This window comes from Mirounga angustirostris, unplaced genomic scaffold (genome assembly GCF_029215605.1).
Source record: "Mirounga angustirostris isolate CCGP_5_RB_7025 unplaced genomic scaffold, mMirAng1.0.hap1 SCAF_6, whole genome shotgun sequence".
Lineage (NCBI taxonomy): Eukaryota > Metazoa > Chordata > Mammalia > Carnivora > Phocidae > Mirounga > Mirounga angustirostris.
In genome coordinates this window covers 145,365,271-145,388,109 of record NW_026991714.1, presented here as the reverse complement: position 1 = coordinate 145,388,109, position 22,839 = coordinate 145,365,271, and the positions used below count along the sequence as shown (strand labels likewise).

The following is a 22,839-nucleotide window of genomic DNA, read 5'->3' as shown; positions in this document are numbered from 1 at the left end:
GGTGGGGGGATGAGCAAATCGCAGGGGAAATGCATCAAGACAGGATGTCAATGTGTCCCACATCCAAGAAATGAATGTGCCACGTGAATGTGTCATGACAGGTACTCAGGAAAAACACACGCTCTGGCTTTCTTGCACAATTAACACCTCAGCAGATCATGAAATAAGTGTTTAATTTCTTTTCTTTCTTTCTCTTTATTTTTTTGTAATTGCCCTTTGGAATGTCTGTCGGGAAGGATCGTGTGGTCAAATATGAGATGATTTTTACAATGGGATCAAAATTTTTACTGCACTGTTTCCTTCGATTTTTTTCCTTTTTGTTTCTTTAATTAAGTCAAGATGGTCAACAGTTTCCATGAATGGTTTTGCCTTCTCAAATGACTGAACAATCTCTCTGGGTTTGCTCTGAAGGTCTTAGTCTAGAGGGTATCAAATTAAGTTGTCAAGTTTAAGGCACAGAGTAGCTAATTGTTTTGGTTCCAGATGTGAGACCGAGTCCAGATGTTATCTCAGTGGGAGTCTGAGATAGCCTCCCCTCCCATATATATAAACAGCTTGACTCGATGGTGATCTAATACCCTTGGTTCTGTGACTAAATCACAGAAACTGCTTTTGGGGTTATCAAAACTTCTGAAAAATGACTGTTTGGGTCCAATTTCCCATTTGAAATACAAATGGTTTGTGCTATATGTAATCACACAATTTATATCATTTTGGCATCTTGGCTCAAGAACACCCATACATCAGTCTTTGAGGGGAAAGAGATTTCATTTGGTGCATTTCCAGCAATACCTCGTTAGATCCTGCCTCACTGCATTTGGGGTTCGGAGTTCATTCTCTACTGAGGTTTTCACAAACTCCCAAAAGGTCACACGTGGGCTACAAACCTGAAGTTTCTGGGCAAATACTGGGGGGTTCTTTTCTGCTAAGTCGGGTTCCAGATAGTCAAGCGCACCACAGAGAGAGGCTGGATGAGCTAGCCTGCTGAGAAGGGCGTCAGCAGAGGCAAAGGAGCCCTCAGGAGCTGTCTGAAGGCCGGCAGAGGAGGACACAGAGGAAAAATAGAGGAGACACAGAGTGACATCGATTCCGAGCAAGGACCACGCACCTATATGCTGGACATTTCTGACTTAAGGCTAAAGAGAGTATTAGTTAGGTGCCACTACTTTCCTTTTCATCCTAATTCCCACCTGCTGACAATGGGCATCTTGAGCTTGACAGGCTCCCCACCCTCCCACCCCCAACCCCGGAAGCACAACCTTACATGCCCGCCCACCCCCACGCCACCCCCACTCCCTAACCAATCGGTGGGAGCAAAGTTACCATTTACTTATTTATTTGAAAAGCTCAGTGGGGGAGACAAGGCAGTTGATGGGTTTTCCAAACATAACTCATCAAGAAAACACCTCTAAGTATAAGTGTCAAAGGTTTTGATAAAGGTCATTTTCTAAATAACAGAAAGACGATTTCAAATGAAAAAGTGTTTCCGGGTAGACTGGGAAGACTCCAAGGTCAGAAGCCAACTCTATAGAAGTTGGGTCATGCACGAGTTCTTCCACAGTGTGTATTTGAGAGACTGAGTCACATCCACTTTCTTCTTGCTTACTAATATTTTCCCAATATCTAACTGCCACACAGTAGGTGCTCAATAAATATCTGATGCATGAGAAATAAATGGTCTACTAATATAGAACAACAAAAGTAACACTAAAAGTAACTAAGTGATTGGCTTCAAACCCTCTTGGGGACTGCTGGGAAGGAGGTAAAAAGAGAGAAAAATAAAAATTCACCTAGAAGGATGGCCCATTTTAGATGTTCAGGGGGTCTATTTGCTCTGCAAGGCTCCAGAGGGGTTGGGAGGGGAGGGATGTAAATAGGTCTGTAAACAGGAGGGACTTCTCATCACCAACGCCCAGGAAAACCAAGTATTTCCCAAAAGGAGTGTCCCCTGCCCTACCATTCTCTGCCCCCTGACCTAGAGTATGGAGAAGCAGGGTACAGACTGATATCACCTCCAAAGCAACAGTGCAGCCCCAAGGGACTGAAGTGGAAAATCAAGAACCCCGAAGGCAAATAAAGCAGTGAAGTAAGAACTCCAAACCACACTGGTGAAGATGAAGAGCTTTTCTCTCATGGCTAGGGTGTGGGGTCTCCGAGGCTGGCTTCTGTGGTCCAGGCACTGGGCGGGGCCCCACGCCAGGGGCTGGGTGAGATTGCTCTGAAGGGCTGGACCCTTAGGTGATGGGACCCAGCTGGCCCAGGCCTCAGCCCCAGTGATCTTGGGCCCCTCCAACCCCACTCACAATTTCAATCGCGTCTGAAGCAGTGCCCAAGGTCATGACCTCCAGCTCCTTCTGGGAGGATTTCTCTGGCACCTGCAAATGCGGCTCTTGGTTGGGAGCCAGTCCTCGTGTGACAGGATGCTGGATCTTTGCCCCAGCGTTTACAAGGGCTTCAGTTTCCTCAAAACTCGACCTGAGGAAGCAAAGAGCACCTTTATTTGTCTCATTGGAAATCCCACTGAAATTGACCAGGATGCCCCAACGCAATCACGATCCCAAGGGATCCTGCACTTCCAGAGCTGCGTTCCCAGAGGGAAACTGGGCCGGGTGTTGGGTGGCCAGGGAGCCTGAAGGCTGGACAGCCTGAGGGAGAGGGTGGTCCAGCCCCAGCCCAGGGCCTGCTGACAAGGGAGGGTCAGGAGCACAGAAGCTATCGGCTACGGGCACAAGCTGGAGTTAAGCAGACTGTCCATCCCTCGGCGTGCACCCGGGGGGAAGTGACTGTGTCCTGCATCTCAGCTTCTTTTTCCGTAGGACAGGAGATGAGACAGTGCTCGGTGAAGGTCAAGGGAGATACTGCCCGCATGTGAGGCACCTGACACGGTCCCTGTCACCATGACTATTGCTGCAACATCACCACCATCATTCTCAATACCCTGGGTGGATTCGGAAGTCAGTTCGGGAAATCAAAGCAAGAGCTTTCCCTCCCACTCAGAGAAAGGGGCAGGTAAGGGGATGGGAGGGTCCCAGCCCCAGAGGGGGGCCCCTCCCTTACCCCATCCAGCACCACACGGCTCAGAAGAGGACCCTCACTAGTGCTGATTCACAGCCACGTTAACCGTGAACGTCTACCCAGCACTTCGCTTGCCTTACAGCCTCTCTGTTTCATCCTCCCGGTGGCTTTGGGGGGCAGGCACCCCCAGGCCCACTGCACAGTTGGGGGGTGCCTGGAAGGCTGAGAGCCTCATTTAATCCTCATGAAATTCCTACAGGGTCCGTTTTATGACTACCCTCATTTTTCCCACGAGGAGATGGCAGCATAGGAGGGTCAGGTAGGCTGCATCAGGTCACACAGCCAGTAAGGGGTGGGAGTGGGACTCCAGGTCTGAATGCCGCGGCACGCTGCCTCCCCGAGACAAAGTTGTGTGTGCACCGGCGGGGGGTGATCGAAGGGGCTCACGCATTCGGCTGTTAACCGGACAAAGGGCAGCCTTACCGGTAACACCCCCACCCCGCTTGTATGTCTGTGGGGATCCTCAGAGACCCGGATGTGGGCTCCCTGAATACATCAATGCAAATGAAACCACGCCGGGATAGCAGTGCCACGGGGCTCAGAGCCCGACCGAAACACTGTCCTCATGGAAGCCGTACCCTGAACACGGCGTCGGGGACTCTGACGTCCGGACCGGGGGAGACTTGACCGGGCTCTCCTGAGAAGTGTCAAACATAAGGTACAGGGCCTGCTTCTTCGGGGCGTCATCGTCCTGCTGCAGGGATCAAAGGCACAAGTCAGCTCGGCTACAGGGGGCCTGAACACGTGATAGAAATGAAAACCAGAGCTCTTTTCAACAGAACAAATAACTCATCAGGGAAAAGCCTCCATTCTCCTCGAGCCACCCAGGAGGGAGGAGCAAGCCAGTGCTGGCCAGTGGAGAGCAGAGGAAAAGGGGAGGGAAGAGGTTGGTGGAGGGAAGTTGTGAGCGTGTGCTGCTGGGAACAGTGTCGAGGGGAGAGGGATCGTAATGGTGTTGGGGTGCTGCACGCTGTTCAGCCCACCAGCATTTACTGGCCACCCCTCTGGATGGGCAACCATGCGGCCACTGGGGACAAACACAGGGGTGGGCAAGCCCCCAGCCTAGGCGGGGCCCACAGTCAGATGGCGGGTGGGGGGACGAGCATGATGGCCCAGTGTAGTAAGCACCTCCAGCATGGGCTGCTAACTGCGGGTCAGAAGCCACAAGCCCAGCATCTACGAATGATGCAAAGAAAGATAAAGATACAAGCAGTATGTCCGGGCCAACAGTATCACAGCAAGCCCTTCCGGGGCCTCGGGGCCTCGGGGCCTCTGGCAGCACCACCGGACAAAGGCACAGCACAAGAGGCCATGCTCGGAACCAAGTGCCCTTCAGGCAATAGACAGGACACCAGGGAGGACAGCTGCCCGTCGCAGCCACTTAAATGCGAAAGGGATGGCGGGTGTGGGGGAGAGAGACTTCTTGCCAGAAGAGCCGATCTTCAGTTACATAAAACAATTAATTTGAAGGAAACAGGTAATAGTGCACCTTAAAAACCACCAAACCACTGCTATACCTTTTTAAGGAAATCTCTGACTAGTTCTTTCTCAGTCTGGGGAAGTAATGATGCAGGAAGCCTAACTGCATTCTCTTTGCTCACTTAAAATGCCATGTGAAGTGGACCGAATACAAACCTCCAACCCCCAGTCCCAGTTCGCCCCTACTGTGCACCCAGGGCGCTGCGGGCACAGAGGACCCTGGATCTGGGACCTGAGCTCAGGAGGAGGCCGGTGCCTGCATTTTCACAAGACAGGAGGGAAAGCAAGTCCCCTGCTGGTCTGAGGCAGGACTTACAGGTAAGGAGGAGCCAATTTTCTCCATATATTCAATTTCATAGGAGTTTCTGTAATCCAACTCTGCAAAAGAAACAAAAGGAGAGTTAGTGTCAGAAAAAAAAAATTTAAAAAAAAAGGAAAGGTTTGGGCCAGGCAGGGTGGGGTCTGGAACCAGACTCTAAACTCTGAGCCTAGCCACGACTCGAGGTTTCGGATTCAGCTGAAAGGGGAGGGCAGCTCAGCCATCTTCAGACCACTCATAAACCACTTGCGATAAAGGGGCTCTTGCCATTTGGGCGCCTGAGAGTCCAAGGGAATTAAGTCTGAGTAGGAACGGATCTGAGCGCTATGCACCAAGTTTTCAGAACAGTCTATTTTGAGTGTTGCTTTTCTCTGTGTCTCACGTGCAACATGGAGAATGTTCCCACATCCTGACGACATTCGGAACTGGCCCCACCGTGGTCCCTCTCCGAGAACCCCCGGCCTTACCCCGAGGCAAGGGAAGAACATACATCGTTCCTGCACCGCCCGAGGCAAGGGAAGAACATACATTGTTCCTGCACTGGGCTTGTTGAGAAGCTTTGCAAGTCACCTGGACCACTTCCCGAAAATCCTGCCAGTGCCCACAGGGCTGGTACAAATAAGATTTTCAGATGCAAAGACTATGAGAGTCCAATTAGGTAGAGAAATGACCTATTTCAAATTGACTGGAAGGGAAACTTGAGAGGCTCTCACTGGAGACAAGAAGTCCTGGGTCCCTCAGGTCCCCAGGCGGGGGTTCCTTGAGGACACCCAGCTCTGCCCCTCAGCGGAAGTCCCTGTCTAGGGAATGGATTCCAAGCACGCCCGACGTGCTGGGCATGGTGGATGCGGTGGTGAACAAAACCAGAAACAAAATCCTCAAGGAAGCCACACCCACAGCCACCAGATGGTTCTTTCCTACTTGAGAAGGAAACCAAGAGGTCACAAGTGACCCACTCAGAAAGCAGCTCTACAAGAGCGTACGTGGCAATCCCTAATGCCTGCATTCTTTTAAACATAACATGGAAATAGCCGTTCTGCTTTAAAGCACCTCTATTTCTGCATGCCGCTTAAGCAATGATTCCGTAATATGAGCTTTAAGATGACACATCTCCTGGAAGACCGTCCTCAAACCGGCAAGTGTGCGGGGCCATACGAGTGTGGCTGTATGAACTCAAGCACTGAAAACACGTGGACAACTCTTCAGGAGTCTCTGAATCTCCCTGGTGAAGCCAATGCCTCCTTCCAGCGGGCTTGGCCTGCCCAGGGGTTCGAAGACGGTTTTGTGCATTAGCGGCCACAAAGACCCCATGTGTCCCTCAGGCCTCCGCCCTGATTTGTGCGTCACCCGGGAAGAGCAGAGACTGATGCCAACCCCACACGGCTGGGCTGCAGTTTAGCGTGTGGGACTGGAATGGGTATCCTTTCTTAGGACGTACAGGTATTTGTTTATGAAGACTTCCTGTCTTCCTCATCTTGTAAAGGAGAGGTAAGGTAGGGATGGTGAAGAACAAGGCGATTTCTAGAGCCACCTCCAGATCTCTCACTTTCCAGATGTAGGACCTCGGGACTATTATTTTATTGTCCTATTAAAGACTGTTTTAAGTTGAGAAGAGAACAGTGCATCCGTTGCCTCCTTCTCCAAGGTTATCATTATTAGCACCAAGGCATTATTTAACCCTAAATTATTTAACGGAAACCCTTCAGCACACCCACAATGGCATAGAGCAGCCAGGAGGCACCAAACAGCCTAAGAGCCACCACAGAGATATTTCCAGGGACTGAGGCCCTGGGTCCCCGCCCAGCTCTGGTGACCAGCGCGGCTCGATCAAGCATCCCGCCTGGAACCTTAGCTGGTCCCCTGGCAGCTGATCAGAGTGAGTTTCAGGTCACCGAGCTCACTTATCTGCCTTCTTTCCCACCTGCCGATGGGGTCTCCCTTCCCACTGCCTGGTGCCCCCCATCCCGCCCTTCAGAGGCAGCAGATGACAGTACAACAGTTGGGGATTATCTGACCCCCCGCCCTGAGGAATGTATGCATCGTAGCGTGTGGTTACAGGAGACCCGCACTCTACACAGGAGCTTCAATCCCTGGTGATGCCGGGAGGTGTTCCTTCAGCACATGGCCTGAAACTGCCAATTGTAGCCATTTGGGGTTCCCATGTATAATTTACAAAATGGCCCAGGGGCACCTGGGGGGCTCAGTCGGTTAAGTGTCTGCCTTCGGCTCAGGTCATGAGCCCAGGGTCCTGGGATCGAGCCCCACGTTGGGCCTCTCTGCTTCTCCCTCTCCCTCTGCCCCTCCCCCCCGACCCACTCATGCTCTCTCTCAAATAAACGAATAAAATCTTAAAAAAAAAAAAAAAAAGGCCTGGAAAAGATGTGAAGAAAAACAAACCCTCTTCTTGTCATCAATATGTGCTTTGAGCAAACATCTTCCTGAACGTTGTTTTCAAAATTTCACTCATCTGCTTTCGATGCTAAGCCTCAAAGGGTGGTGGGCTTGGAGGGGGAGCCATGTCCGGCTTCGGCTGTGGCCACACGCAGCCGGGGGGCTGGGAAGGGTGATGCCATTTACACCATGTGGCCCAACACCTTTACCTCCAAGAGAAGAGGCCTCTTGCTAAGGCACGTGCTGCCTCACACCGTAGAGGCCCAAAGGTTTTTGGGTTTTTTTTAAGATTTTATTCATTTATTTGACAGAGAGAGAGGGAGAGAGCACAAGCAGGGGGAGCGGCAGGGAGAGGGAGAAGCAGGCTCCCCGCTGAGCAGGGAGCCAGATGCGGGGCTCGATCCCAGGACCCCGGGATCATGACCTGAGCTGAAGGCAGACGCTTAACAACTGAGCCACCCAGGCGCCCCCCGAAGGTATTTTTAATGGGTCCTGTCATCTTTGAGGGCTGCTTCCGGTAATCATTTCATGCTGGTCAACACACCATGAGAGGGCCCGGTGGCTGTTCTCTGAATCCGACTGCCAGAGCTTGGCTGGGAACTGGGCAGAAGCTGGAGGATGAAGTTGAGTCCAGATGGTCATGCCCAGGTCGGGGGGACCAACTCCCTGACTTCCCCTGCGTACTGACTAACCTGTACAATGCAGCTCAAAGTGCCTACATTTTGCAAAAAAGTTAATGATGTCATGTAAGAGCCCTACCACGTGCTATACAAACCTAAGGGATTGTGACCAGGTATATTATAACTGCTCATGGCTAGTATTTCTGGAACTTTTAACATAAGCGATGAGAGAAGAGACCTTTTGTTAGGGGACAAGGACACTGTTCCCAACGTCCTCACTGTCACTCTTCTGAATGTCTGTAGTGTGACAGCAATCGTGTCCACCACAGAAGAAGTTAGGTTCCTGACGGGGACACCTTCCCCATGGTTGGAAGCGGGAAGGTGGGGGTGGATGTCACTGCATGTTAGGGAGACAGGGTTGCTGGGGGACCCTCAAAGGCCCACCCAGACTCGTGAATCTAAAACAGTGCTCTCCTTGGGTCTCTTGGGACTCGACCTGGGAGAGGCTTTGGAGGCTCCTAATCTTTGCATCCCTACGGACCACACGGACTAGGTTTTTTTCCCACAATGTTTCTAAAGATTGCACCAGAAGAGGCCATTTACTAAGGAAGTGTTCGAAGAAAAACATTTATAATTGCCAATCTGACTTTTTATTTATTTTTTAAAGATTTTATTTATTTATTTGAGAGAGAGAGAATGAGAGACAGAGAGCATGAGAGGGAGGAGGGTCAGAGGGAGGAGCAGACTCCCCACCGAGCAGGGAGCCCGATGCGGGACTCCAGGATCACGACCTGAGCCGAAGGCAGTCGCTTAACCAACTGAGCCACCCAGGCGCCCTGCCAATCTGACTTTTTAAATCAGTGGGAGATGATCATTGTCGCCACCGTGAGCTGATGTCATTACTGCCCAGACACGTCATTTTAATTTGCTGGGCATCTTTCTAAACTAGTTCCATCCAGGTTTCTCAGACTATTCAGACAGCACATGAAGCTCCTGTGGACCCAGGTAGGGAAGCACCGCTGAGTTCAACACCCTCTTTCTAGAGACGACGAGAGGAAGCCTACAGGATGCTCACGTACAGGAGCATGGTGGGTAAGAGCAGGATGCTTCAGAGTCAGGCAGCCCTGATCTACGGGGGCTAGCCCCACATCACTCAGCAAGTCATAACGGCGCAAAGCCTGTGCTTTCCTGCTCCTAGGTGAGGAGGAGCAGAAATCCACTCTCTAGAACTGAGAGAACGAAATGAAACCACGTGTACGAGAGCCTCAGTGGGGCTCAGTGTGTGCACCAGTGACAGCTCGTAACAACTGTCACTTAGAGAATTGGCCTTGTAGTAAATACCTGTTCAGGGGCTCATTATTTCTAACCCCAAATCTCATTCCCTGTGATCTGTGACTTCCCTGTAATAAAGCTTCAATCACGGCCACAGCTCTGGCCAGATTCTTTCTGTTGATGACATCAGCACCCCAGGGGCGTGTCTGGACTTGACCTCAGTAAGTTAACAGGAAGGACGATCCGAAAGGGGGGCTGGGCATCCAGTTTCTACATCCACCTGCTGGAGGGAAGCAGGCTGTATTACAAAGGTGAATGCAGGGTCGGCACCTCCTGAAACTCTAACTGTCCCTTATACGTACAGATGACGGATTTCCGATTGCCCGCCAGTTGTAATTTTAGTCGGGATTTCCCAAATCTTCCCGATTATTTTCTAAGGAGGCAGGTTTCATAGAGCTTTGTTTTAAATGTACAGATTTACCTCTTTGTTGAATTTTTGCAGAAAATAAGCAATGATCAAATATGTCCCTGAGCTAGTGAGGTGTCTGTTTTGGTTCCACGTCAAAGATGAACAAACATGCTAGCATGGATTGGGACACCTACTGGCTTAACAGGCACTATTAGGATTTTTATATTTTCTATTAAAAATGCATGTATTGGGGGGCGCCTGGGTGGCTCAGATGGTTGAGCGTCTGCCTTCGGCTCAGGTCATGATCTCAGGGTCCTGGGATCGAGTCCCGCATCGGGCTCCCTGCTCCTTGGGAGCCTGCTTCTCCCTCTGCCTTTCTCTCTCGCTCTGTCTCTCATGAATAAAAAAAAATAAAATAAATAAAAAAATCTTTAAAAAAAAAGCATGTATTGGGGTGCGGGGATGGCTAAGTCAGTTAGGTGTCTGCCTTTGGCTCAGGTAACGATTCCAGGATCATGGGATGGAGCCCCGCATCGGGCTCCCTGCTCAGCGGGGAGCCTGCCTCTCCGTCACCCTCTGTCTGCCGCTTCCCCTGCTTGTGCACTCGCTGTCAAATAAAAATCTTTAAAAAAAAATGCACGTCATCATCATTACAGCATTAAGTGACCTCAGAACGGCCCAGACCAAACGTGGGAGACAGGGCATGGGGCACTACAGAGGCAGCCAAGGGGGGGGCATGCACGAGGCAAAGTGGTTCCATCCAGTGGGGCTCGTGGCCCAGGTATGTATGCAGAGGAAAGGCCTGAAGAGGGTCGGAGGCCAGGTCCCAGGTATGTATGCAGAGGAAAGGCCTGAAGAGGGTCGGAGGCAGGAGCCCAGGGTCAGGCTGCAGTGACATTGTCACTGTCAAGCCTCCCAAACCCCAATCTGAGGGCCAACCAGACAGCCTACCAAAAGGCTCTGTTCGGCAGAACACACAATGCCAAAACACCCAAGTACACATAACTTAGAGGGTCTTTCCATCTTCAAAGCGTAGAGAAGTAGTGTGGTAAGAGGGTACGCATCCAACCCCCCCCAACACACGAAATGGACCTCACTCGTGTCGTTCAGAGACTTGATGGGCACAAAGCAAGCTGCCGAGTGGCCAGGTCACGGAAGAGCGTGCAGAGCAAGCAATCCAAGCTACCCAAACTACCCGCGCTGGGTGATACCACCGCCAGCCCGGAGGGAGCCAGAGGCTGCTTAATGGAGGTGGTGGTTCCTTAGCAGCAGACAAGGAGTACAGGTAAGATTTTCACATGCGACGGCCCTCATATTGATTTCTACGCATATTTTTTTTGAATGCTTGGATATTAAGATCTTGGAGACTGAGAACCATCACAACAGTCCCGAGTGCTGGAGGGAAGCTCACAGAGGGGCAGGAGCAAGAAAGAGCACCATCAGACCAGGAGATGGTTTCAGGCCTCAGCAGCTTTCCTGACGAGAAAGGAACGTGTGGGAGCCAATACAAAGATTTCAGAAAAATCAGTGTTCATGGAATAAGCAGTTTACCAAAAAAAAAAAAAAAAAATCTTGATTCACCAATCATGTTGTGTTGACTTAAGATAGATGAGTTTTTCAAGCCAAAGGATCATGCAGAAAGCTGAAAGCGAAAATATGTGTAGGAGGAAGGAAGATCTTGATGAGAAAAGCAACGTGCCTGGGGGCCTGTTCAGGAAAAAGGTCCTCTCATTGGCAAGCCTGGAGTGAACCGTCCGGTCCGGGAGCTTGCGTGGAAGGCGTGGCCCCACTGAGGAATGTCCTGTGGGGATGATGCACAGTGGTGGCCCCGGGAGACCCCAGGCCTAGGCAGGGGTTGACCCACACAGGGTATTTGGCTTGAATGGTGCTGCTTGCAGCTGGGTATGTGTTTCAGAATCACCCAGGCCCGTAAGCCACAGAGAGTGAGCTCAGGGTGGGAACTGGGGGGGACGGGCGGGGGGCCCTGAGTGGACTGGCTCTCAGCTGACATCTCGGGGTTGGGGTATAGCTGGGTTCAAGCCTTAGGCTGTCTTAAAATGCAGCCTTAGCTTGGAGTGCCCGGATGGCAAAGCAACCTGGCTTGGAAGTTTCTTTCCTGGCCTTGTGCTCCCCAGGGGCAGTGATCTCGAAGGCAGGGTGGGGGTCTGGCTGGCCACCAAGGCGCTTACCCTCCGTGGGTGAGTTGAATTTGGTGTCATTGACGAAGGTGGACAGGTCCGAGGGCTGCGGGTAGTCCTGTTTGTCAGCCTCCAGATCCACCGTCACACACGTCCACTTCTGGTTGGTGACGGCAAGCTTCTCCTCATCGGTGGCGTGGACCACCGCAGAGATGACGGGCGTTTCTGGTGTCACCGCTGGCGTGGGGTCCTGGGAGCAAAAGAGAAGCAGTCTCTCCTCTCACACGGTCTCTGCGTCCCCAACGGCACCCGCCCACCTGAGTCTGGGGCCCCTCTAACCAGGGCAGGTCCCTATCCAGCTCCTCAGCAGGTCCTCGGACTCTGCTCAAAACGGTCCCAAGGAGGCAAATTCCTTCCTCTCTGAATTCGTGAATTTCCTTTCCTGATGGCTTGTTATTGGGGGGGAGGGGGGGCGGTGAGCGTGGGTTTAAAAAAAAAAAAATCCGGATTTTGTGTCCGGCTTATTGGAGACATTCCTGCTCATTCACTTTAAGAAAAAATAAGGAAATTTACTTATTGGCACTTTTATTACTGCAACTACTGTGTTATGTCCACACAGTGCTTCAGGGCCTGTGAACCGATCTCATCAATATCGCCTGTCGATCTGCATGCCTGCCCCTGGAGGATTTGCACAGAGGGGGAGCAGCTGAGTAGGGCAGGGGCGGGGGGGGTGGGGTGCCCAGAAGTGTTAGAGCAGAGCTGGGACTGGGTCACCAGACCCCTCTCCCGGGGCGGGGTGCCTTTCTGTGCAGCCCAGCCCGACTACGGTCTGCTGGCTGGGGCATCGCTGGCTCAGATGGGAGCCTGGCATACACGCCCGAGGCCAACCCTCCTTGGTCTGTCATGGTGTAGATCTCATAAAGGAACTAGTTAGAGGGGAAAGGGCCCAAACCTCACTTCTTAGGGCGTGATTTCCTTTCTCTCCCCACTTGGATTTTGGTTACATAATCCAGTGCTCTTGACATTCAGTTCTTTCTCACTATATATTCATTTACCTCCAAGGACTTTCTCAGTTTAGTATTCATAGAAGTTCTCAGCAGATGAACTGGCCAGAATGGATCAGCATGATTCCCACAGAACCCACACAACACTTCTGCTGAACATCTATCTTTCTACTCTGGGGACACACTCTGATCTCTCCCAAAGGGAAGGGATCAAAACGATGTCTGGCAAACAGCAAGGGAGCCCCCACGTAGGAGGCAAAAAAGGATGCCGGAAACGTGCCCGTGATGAGCAGAAAAGACAGCTCTGGTTGACTAGCAGGGAATCAAAGCACATGGGCTTTAGCTGCTTGGGTGAGTGATAAAATCATACATTTCAAGGGAACACTGTACCTGAGAGGGTGGATCAGAGAGAGGAGACCGTTTTGGAGACCTTTTCACCCTGAATGTGTCACTGGAAATAAAATGGAAAATGTGAACACAACAAACAGTGGTACAGAACAGTCCAGAACTACACAGAGCCGACCGAAGCCACAGCCTCCAGCCTCCGCAGCGGCTAAGGGTCGTCCACGCCGACGATTCATCCCGACTTAACAACAGATATTATCGCTGCCCCTGAGGGAAAGAATCCTCAAGCTGGAAATCTTTTAAAGAGATGCCATTTTGGAGAGCTGGCCCAGAAAATGCAGCTAAATTTAGCAAGAGGTTCTTACTTTAAAAAGCAGATTTTGGTGAGATTCATGTATCCAGATTCATCCAAGAATGCCTGAACCAAGTGAGGTGTGGGGCAGGGACCTAGATTCCCGACACCGATGAACAGGATCCCATTTACGGACTGGCAGGACGACACAGCACATAACGAACCACGGCCAGAGCCGTGCAGAAACACGAAGGACCATTCTGGGTCTTCGGGGAGAATCCCTTCCCACTCACTGGAACTCGGAGCATAAAGGATTCCTGCACCTCGGCACTTCTGGGTGAGATTCCAACCAGACGCAGGGCCAGGGTGAGAGGATTCTTTTTTAAATTGTAGTGAAGTACACATAACATACAATTTACCATCTTCAACACTCCAACTTCAGTAGCTTCAAGTCCTTTCACATTGTACAAGCAATCTCCAGCACTCTTTCCGGGATAAGATGATTTCTCTACTGTCTATTCCTAACCACGGTTAATGACTCTTTTCTCCCTTCCTTTCTCCTTCATGTAAATAGTTAGGGGCAGGGGCAGGTCACTCGAGGCAAAGGAAACATCAGATCAGGCTTGCGAAGGGGTCAATGAAGGAAAGCATTTTCAGCAAACACGGTTCCACTGAGTCACTGAGTGGTCAGGGGCTCATTTCCCAGGCAAAATGGAGGCCTCCCCACCTGCAGCCTGGTCCCTGGTCTCGGGCCCCTCTGTGGTACAGTCCTGCCCCCAGCAAAGCAATGGCATTTTTGGGGTGGGGGTTGTCCCCTGACCTCAGATCCCATGGAATGGAGCAGGAATGGAGACATTCCTGCTCGTTCACTTTAAGAAAAAAATAAGGAAATTTACTTATTGGCACTTTTTTTTTTTTTAAGATTTTATTTATTTATTTGAGAGAGAGAATGAGATAGAGAGCATGAGAGGGGGGAGGGTCAGAGAGAGAGGCAGACTCCCTGCTGAGCAGGGAGCCCGATGTGGGACTCAATCCTGGGACTCCAGGATCATGACCTGAGCCGAAGGCAGTCACTTAACCAACTGAGCCACCCAGGCGCCCTACTTATTGGCACTTTTATTACTGCAACTACCTTTCCCTGCTCTAGACGTTAATTGGATGGACAGAGCAATTTGGCACTCAAGTTCCTTCCTTGTGTTCTCTTCAATAGAACGCTTCAACAATGGCATTCAGTCATGAAAAACCACTAGAAATGGTCATCTGCAGCATTTATAGCATTTGCCATACGAGCAGTGCAGTCCCAGCCTGAAGCATATATTTATCCATGCATATAAATATATAACTGTGTAGTTGAGAGTTGCTAAATGGCTCTAAAAAACTAAAGAAATCCCTTGGGCAGAAGCAAGCCTGAGAGACTCAACCCTATCCCGGGGGGCTGCTGGACGCCTGGGACTAGGCCAGCTTCCCTGGTAAGGACAGGGAGGCAGGGAGGGTACCTGTCCTGGGGCCCCTGGGAGCTGCCCACAATGTCCCCCCCATGGTGGCAAAACAGCATAGAAAAGAGGTGGTTTGCTCGGGTTCCACCATCACCCAGCAGGGTGACCCTCAGATGGCACACCGATCGATACCCGGCCTGGTCCCGGGAGACCAAGGACCAGGCCCAGAGCAGGCCGGCGAGGGCTCTCACAGCTGTGTGCTCCACTCCGAGCCGACCTGGCATTTTAGGGGGTCTCAATTAGCCCCACGATCTCCGCTTCATATGTGAGCATGAATCAGCGACCTCGGGCCACTGCCTGTGGTCGGCCGGAGGGTTATTTCGTCGTGAAGCCACAGGGCTTTGAAAGCAATCGCTCACTAGTCCAATTGGAAATGAAAGAATGGAATGAGAGCTTTTTAAAAAAAAAACAACGTATGGGTTTCAGATGAAGACATTCAATATGCAAGGGGGAAAAAAAACAGTTCTATTCCTGACAAGCAGGCAGATGTTGGATAATCACATTTTCACAGCCAAGCAGTTTTCACTTACGCTAATCACTCTGAAACAGGAACGTAACCTCTGCTACTGGGGAGCCCCCTGCCCACCCCCACCATCCCCAGGCCCGAGGCAGAAATACGTAAGCAGCCGCCATGGAGAGGAGATGGAGAGGGCTTGAAAGCAAACAGAAAAGCAGGGGAAAAAAAGCACAGGTAGGATGAGAGGCAGATTCCATTAAATTTACTTACAACAGAGAACACACAGACATCACATCTTCAACCATCCTAAGACAAGAAGACAAGAAAAAAGAGAGACAGACAGAAGGAACTGACAAAAAAGATCAATCTGCAGACGATTGGTTTTCAGTGGGTTGGGGTACAGGAGCCATCCACCGTGGGTTCTGCTGCCGAGCGTGGCCAACGGCCCAGCTTTCTGAGAGGGGCTGTCGGAGAGCACCTTCCTCTCTTGGTTCCAATTACCCTGTAAGGTGCTGGTGCCCAAAGACCTTTGTCACACCAGTGTAGGATTCCAAGTCTTCTGCACTAGAGGTGAGACCCAGAGATGGACTGGCTTCCCTGACCTGTTAGCTCTGTAACCAAGCTACCTGTGGGTGGGGAAGGAGGAGATGCGTGGTGGCTACAAGCTGGCTCTCATTCCAAAAATGAGAGACCGTGGCTTTGTTGTCTGGGCATCTCAGACTTCTGTTCGAGGCTTTAAAAAAAGCTCCCAACACAGCTTTGACGGAGTATCTAGGAAGGGCCTGGTTGGGGAGCTGATCTCAAAAGTCTTGGGATCCATGACTAATGTCTGTTTAGAGAACCTGCTCTCAGGAGGCCCCAGGTTCTTCTCAAATGTTAACTCTGCGGGGAGCCCCGAATGGAAGGTAAAAAGGTCACCCTGTCTCAGTTCATACCAGGCAGAGTCTGGTGGTCTCTCCGGCCGAGTTGGCGCCAGAAGCCTGGTCTCTGGGGCCTTGCAACTACTGACCATACTTCCCAGGAGGGCAGGAGAAAGGCTCCAAGCACCATCCCCACTATGCTGGGACCCACAGCCTGAGCAGGGACCCGCAGCCACCCAGGTGACAGCTGGGTCTGGGGACTGACTCCAGAGACATGACACGGAGTACTGAAGGGTACTCTACTTGGCAAGTGTCTGTGGCCAGCAGAACCAATCATGAATGGCCTCCTGGGGACTATCTTCTCATTGACCTCTTCTGGACCTACAGGGCCTTGGAGTCTTTTCTGCAAAAGATGGTTAGAAAAAGGAATGAAGACACACGAGGTGCTTCTCATGAGTGGGCTGCGGTGCAGGGAGGAGGGTCCAGGCCAGACCTCTCGCTCCTGGGCCATTAAAGGCCAGACACAACAATATTTTAAGGGTAGATCTCCTAGCTGGTAGGCCACCCCAAGAAGCAATTCCCATGCTAACCAGGGAAAAGGCTAAGTCACCAAAGGGAGGCTGACCAGGTCTCCACTGGATGGTTCCCTCTCCATGGGCTCTCCCACACTCCCCTGGAGTCAAATGTCAGGACTTCAGCTAAAAGTAATGCGTTAAACCACTGTCATAATAAGGCAAAGGATCAAGGACTCTAGACCCAAAGGGGTAGGTGGCTGGGAAATGCCACCACTGTGGGAACAGAGAGGAAGGGAGACAGGTACCATGCTGCAAACCTGGTGGCATTACGGCACATGGGGGGGAAGGGCTAGGGCAGCCACGTCCATCCAGACACATGACCCAGGATCACAGCCAATGCACAGCCCCACCTCTGATCTTACCACCTTGCACCCCTGAACTTACGTCTTTAGGGGCGTCTTCTTCTTCTTGGCGGGCTTGTTCAGCCCATCCCCGTCCACTCCATTGGCTTCGATGGTACCGGCCGGGATCTCAAAGGAGGCTGGGGATTTAGAAGGCGAGCTGGGGGTTTTAGAGGATGTCTTAAAAGGGTCAATGGATTCATCACAGGCGTCTGGGTCAAAGTTGTAGGACTGTTGGGGCAGTGTGGGAGACTCTTGCATTTTTGAGGTGGAAGAAAAAGGGTTAAAATTGGGGTCATCCCACTTGTCAATATCAAAGGTGTAGGTACCTTTAGCAATAGGGATGTCATTGGGTTCATCGGGGGATCTGGTAGGTGAGGCAGGAGTGTTGTCGAGTTTCTCGGGTGTTTTTTTCATCTTTGGCCTCCTTAGGGGCATTTTGGCAACCGGCTTTTTGCCTAGCTTTTTGGTAGGAGGGGGGTTTTCCTGCGGGGTGTCCCAACTACCCTTGTCCTCAGAATAGTCAAACTCCAGCCTCACCGAGAGCCCTTTGACTGGGGAGTCCTCCTGCCCCCCACTATCTGACGGAGTCACCTCCACCGCCTCCGGAGCCGTGGCAAGAGGCAACGCTTTCCTTCCAACCGGAGGTGAGTTCTGCACTCTGCCGCTTCCAGAAGCTGGGGGGATGGCCCCTTCGGCACCCTCGGAGTCCAGAGGGCAGGCGGCCTTGGGCACAGCAGTGGGTTCCAGGGGCGTCTCCTCCAAGAGGGCTGGTACAGAACCTTCCGTCTTGGCCAATTCCGGTTTTGTCTCGAATGCTCGATTCTCCTCACCGGGGACAGGATTCTCTTCCACTGGCTCTTGTTGTGTCTCTTTCACCGGGGGGGTTTCAGCGGGTTTCTTAGTGGTCTGCTTCTTTTTTAAGGAAGGTGGCCTTGGTTTTTTAGTTCGCTTAAGGGTACTGGAAGCACTGCTTGAACCCGTGCTGCACACATCTGGGGCCAGGGCCACGGCCTCGGGGCTGCCTGAGCAAGAAGCACCATCAAAGTCACTAGCTTGCAGGCTGAGAGAGCGGGACAGCGTGGACTTGGAGATGGGCACGGAATCCGTGGATTTCCTCCGTGTGCTCACTTTGCATTCCTGACTCTTAGGGTCTGAGCAGCGGGGTTCCAAGGTCTGGAAATCATCCACCAGCTCGATGCTGTCAAAGTCCAAGTTGTAAGTCCCACTGCTGGCTATAGGCTTGTCTTCATCGAAGACGGCGGAGAAGGAGTGTGACGGGGGGCGGAAGGGGCTCCCTTCCACCGAGCTGCTGCGTGGGCCATCGGGGACAGAGGCCGGCTCAGAACCGCAGCCTGAGGAAGAGGAGGCAAAGCAGTCACTGAAGGACACAGGACACGGGAGCATTTCTCCTCTCGTGCCAGACTGCCACCCTCTAAGCGGAGCCCCCAGCCCCCTCCCCCGGGTCCCCACTGGGCGGGCGCAGTGCTTGGGTACAAAGCCTGCTCTCACCCATCACCGGCTCCAGACCCTGGATAGGCTTACCCTCCGGTTCCTCATCTGTAAAACGGGAGTGAGGAGGGCTGTTTAGGGAAGAGCTCAAACCATTCAGTCATTCAAAAAAACCTTTACCGAATTCCCAGTCAGGACCAGGCACCATTCTGGGGGTTGGGGATTCAACAATGAACAAAGCAGACCAAATCCTTGCCCTCCTGGATGTTACATTCTTCAGGGAGAAGACAGTTCAGAAACAAAGAAGCAAAATGTACAGACTGCCCAATGGTAATAAGCACTATGGAGAAAAATGGAGCCAGGGACATTGCAATTTTAAAATAAAGTAGTTGGCAAAGCCCTCCAAGGAGGAAACACTTAAGCAAAGATCAGAAACAAGGTAAAGGCGTGAATCAGGAGGATATCTGGCTGGGTGGGGGGAGGGCATCACAGGCAAAAGGAACCGCAAATGCAAAGGCCCTGGGGTAGAAGCATGCCTGGTGTGTTAAAGAAATAACAGAGGCCAGTGGAACTAAAGCAAGGGAGAAGAAGACAGCCATTACCATGATCGAGCCTGTTCTTGACTATTCGGAGCTTGTTGTGAGGAACAATGGGGAGACTTTCCGTGGAGGCCCCCAGGCCACTGCAGGAGGACTGAGCATTCCCTGCCTGCCACCTGTCCCTATGCCAGGCATCCCTGTAATCTCTCCCTCCAACTCTGCTGCCACGCTCCTCTTCTTGACCTTTCCTCTGGTCCATTCCCTCTCCTCTCTTTGTTGTTCTTCTTCCCAGCCTCCCCACCCCCACAGCCACTGCCAGCCACAGAGGCTGCTCCTTATTTTAAAACACACTGTGCATGTTCCACATGTTGGCCACGAGATGCTCCACCACCTCATGACCCCACCACTCCATGGGGATCTGGCCAGCCTGGCCTTGGCTTGGCTACCTTGGGCTCTGCCTGCACCAGCTGGTGCCTTTCATGCATTTGTGGGTTCACAGCTGTCCTGGGCAGTCAGCACGCCAGAAAACTAACCACATGTCACTGGACAAAGGAGGGCAAACGTTGCAAAGAGGTCTGCAGAAGAAGGGACTGGAGAGTTGGCACAGGTATGGCCCGGGACAGTGCTCCCGAAGTTCTGTTTCACTGATGGGGGTTATGCCCCCAACACCCACCCCGTGCCAGGCTGGGACAGAGGTGAGATAAAACAGTTCAGTTAACTTTGAATTTCGGATCATTGAAAAAGGGTTTTTGTATAAATATGTCTTGGTAATGCCTCATTTATCTGGGATTCAGATTTAACTGGATCTCTTTAAACCTATATTTTCATTTGCTGAATCTGGCAGCCCTACCCTTCATCCCAACAAGTGGACGTGGTTTGGGAAATGCTCGGCTAAACCTGAATTGGCCTCTTGCTGGATGTCTTCTCAGAGCAATTCATGCTCAGCACCGCAAACGCCCGGGGGTGAGTATTTGTGCGCTGCTCCCTGACTCTGCTCCCAAGCAGGTATCTCTCTTGGAGCACCTGGCAGAGAACCCCCGCCCAGGTGATGACAACACAAGTGAAGTCCAAGCCTCCTGAGTTCAGGAACAGGTCTGACTCATCCTTGTTCTCCCTGGACTGGTCACACTTTCTCTTGCAGGCTCAATAAGCACCTCTAGAATCGAAGACACCTTCCGGAAGCAGCTCTATGCATGGTTCTAAACCTTCCCGTCTCTCCTGCACCCAGCGCCCCCCAGGCCCTATTTGCAGCAAATGTCCTGGAAGATGGGGGGGCACTTCCTTAAAGCCTCACAGCTCTTCCCACGAAGTGATTCCTTCCTCCCCTCAAAAAACACTCCAGCTTCCTTCCCGTCTCAAAAGAAGTCTCCTTCCTGCTTCTTTTTAAAAACTACTCCCTCTCTACTTCCTCCAGGGCCTGGCACCCTCAAGCACCCCATCCTCCTGCCCGGACACATGGCACAGAGGGCTCAGAAGGACCAGAGGACCCAGGGGAACAGGGGCTTTTAAGGGGGCCTTGCAGGAGGGAGAAAGAGCCTCAGCCCACCCCACTGTTTCCAAAGCAAGGCTCACAACTGCCAGTCTCCTCTCTCAGGCTGCCCCTGGGCTTCTGAGACTCCTCAGATTGTTAGTAGTTCCCCGGACTCATGCAACATGCAACCATCTGCTCACCATCTGACCCAGAACAAAAGCTCCCTACCTGCTTAACACCCTTTCCTCTTCAGAGCTGACATTCCTGAATTAACTCATCATAGACCAGGAAACCTAGTCCTGCTGCAGCATGTCTCGGTCTTGGTACTGGGGCCATATCGGGATGGTGACTGGTTTGTGGTGGGGGGCTGTGCTGTTCACTGTAGGATGCTAGGCAGCATCTTCGGCCTCTACCCACTAGATACCATTGTCACCCCAACCCCAGTTGTGACAACTGAACATGTTTTAGGGGCACCTGGGTGGCTCAGTCGGTTAAGCATCTGCCTTCGGCTCAGGTCATGGTCTAAGAGTCCCGGGATCACGCCCCGCGTCGGGCTCCCTGCCCAGCGGGGAGTCTGCTTCTGCCTTGCCCTCTGCCCTTCCCCCCCTTCTTGTGCTCTCTCTCAAATAAATAAATAAAATCTTTTTAAAAAATGTTTCTAAAAATTGCCAAATGTCCCCTTGAGGGGCACCACTGTCCCTGGCTGAGAACCCACTGTCCCACTATGTGGTCATTAAGCAGGTCATTCCACAGGGCCCATTATAGGGCCGGGAGGGCCTGAGTCAGTCTGAAGACTGGGGCCACGAACTACCATGTGGAACCCTACCAGGACCTCAGCAAAGGCCACACTTCCCATGGGGCAGAGAGGAAAGGTCTAGAGCATGCAGTGCATGGTGTCTCCAGTCACCTCCAAGGCCCCGACGTGGGCCTTCCTGGGCAGTTTCCCAGCTAGCCAGCTAAGAAAACTGGCTTCAGCCCAGGGGAAAGCAACGGCCCTGGAAGGAAGGCCACCATCGAAGGAGCCCACCTCAGGTACCACGAAACCAGGTTCACGGGTTCCCTGACCACCTGCTTGCACCTGACAACTGCGGTGTCCATCCTCTGCCTCGGGGTACTTAAATGCACCAGCTCACTACAGCTGCAGAGAGCAGCCTGGTTTCCCAATGGAAGGGAGTCAAGAGGCCTGGGTTCCAATCCCAGAGCCCCTCATGTGCTACGAGACGGGGGGCGAGGTCTGGAAGCTGCACATCTCACTGGGGAGGCAGGTGATGCCATCTGACTTGTAGGGATGCTGTAAGCATGGGGGATGATTCTCGGCTGAGGTGGAGACGACACTCACGAAGAGCCCAGCGCAGGCCTGGCACACGGTGGACGCTTACGTGGGAGCTACTATTCAATGATGCGACATGTCCTTCCGTCCCTCATCGGCCAGTTCTGAGCTCTGGGAACATGGTCACCATACAGCAGCCCCAACACTGCCATCTCAGAACCGGGGAAGCTCAGAAAGGGAAGCAGGCTCTCGGAGGACCGGCAGGCTGCCCTCTTCATGTTACGGGTAAGAGAAAATCGGGCTCAGACAAGCTGCATCCTGGCCTGGACCGGCCCAGACGAAGGGCGCCCCCCATCCTCCTGTCCCATGGGGCACAACCATGCTGGCAGGACCCAAGGTGAGGTGACCGACTGGTTGTTTTCTACAGTGTGGGTTTCCAGGGGAGCAAATCATGTCTTTATTCACAGCCAAGGGTCTAGTTTGTTCTATTACGTGGCTCTTTCGGCATCTTTAGCAATATCCCGGGCACTCTGCAGAAGAGAACCAAACAACAGATATTCCCCCGAGCCCTTTCTTGCCTGCGCTTCCCGGAAGGAACCTTTCTTTCCCTCTAGCTACCTCTGAAAGCAGGCACACCCACCTGCTCAAGCCTCTGCTGTGCCCCATGCTGTCTGCAGAATGGACGGGCAGACTTTTATAACAAGGGCTGCGAAGCCAATGGATCTTTGTACAGCCCAAGCCCGGGGGGGCTTTAAGCAGTCACGATCCCAACCGTAGGACTCCTTATTGTGTGAGCCACGTATATTTAGCTTCACTGGAGTTTTCCAAGAAGGAGAAGCACAAAGTCCGTGTTCAAAGACTCCAACTGATGTAATCAAAAGCTCTGTGGGGCTGTGACTCGTGGTGATCACCAGCTCCAACCCCTTCCGGGTGGGGGTTACCTCCTAATCCCCTGCAATGCTCATTCTTTCTGAAGCTGCCCTGTAAGAAAGAGGTGGGAGCTGTGCATGTGTTTGTTTTTAAGAATGGAGACT

At 52.1% G+C, this 22,839-nt stretch overlaps 1 protein-coding gene across 11 annotated transcripts in view; it reads right to left on the bottom strand.

The window, feature by feature from the left end:
* TACC2 (transforming acidic coiled-coil containing protein 2) overlaps window positions 1-22,839 on the bottom strand; it is a 199,392-nt gene that overhangs the window by 22,264 nt on the left and 154,289 nt on the right. For 9 of the 11 annotated variants that reach the window (XM_045879001.3, XM_045879000.3, XM_064595370.1 and 6 more), the window contains 7 exons: window positions 17,117-18,428; window positions 13,098-13,158; window positions 11,755-11,953; window positions 4,871-4,932; window positions 3,654-3,769; window positions 2,304-2,475; window positions 888-1,028 (listed from right to left, as the gene is read on the bottom strand). In XM_045879001.3, the coding sequence (XP_045734957.1) occupies window positions 888-1,028; window positions 2,304-2,475; window positions 3,654-3,769; window positions 4,871-4,932; window positions 11,755-11,953; window positions 13,098-13,158; window positions 17,117-18,428 (2,063 nt within the window). The remainder of the gene's footprint in view (window positions 1-887; window positions 1,029-2,303; window positions 2,476-3,653; window positions 3,770-4,870; window positions 4,933-11,754; window positions 11,954-13,097; window positions 13,159-17,116; window positions 18,429-22,839) is intronic. The other 2 variants (XM_064595369.1, XM_045879004.3) reach the window with 2 other exon arrangements.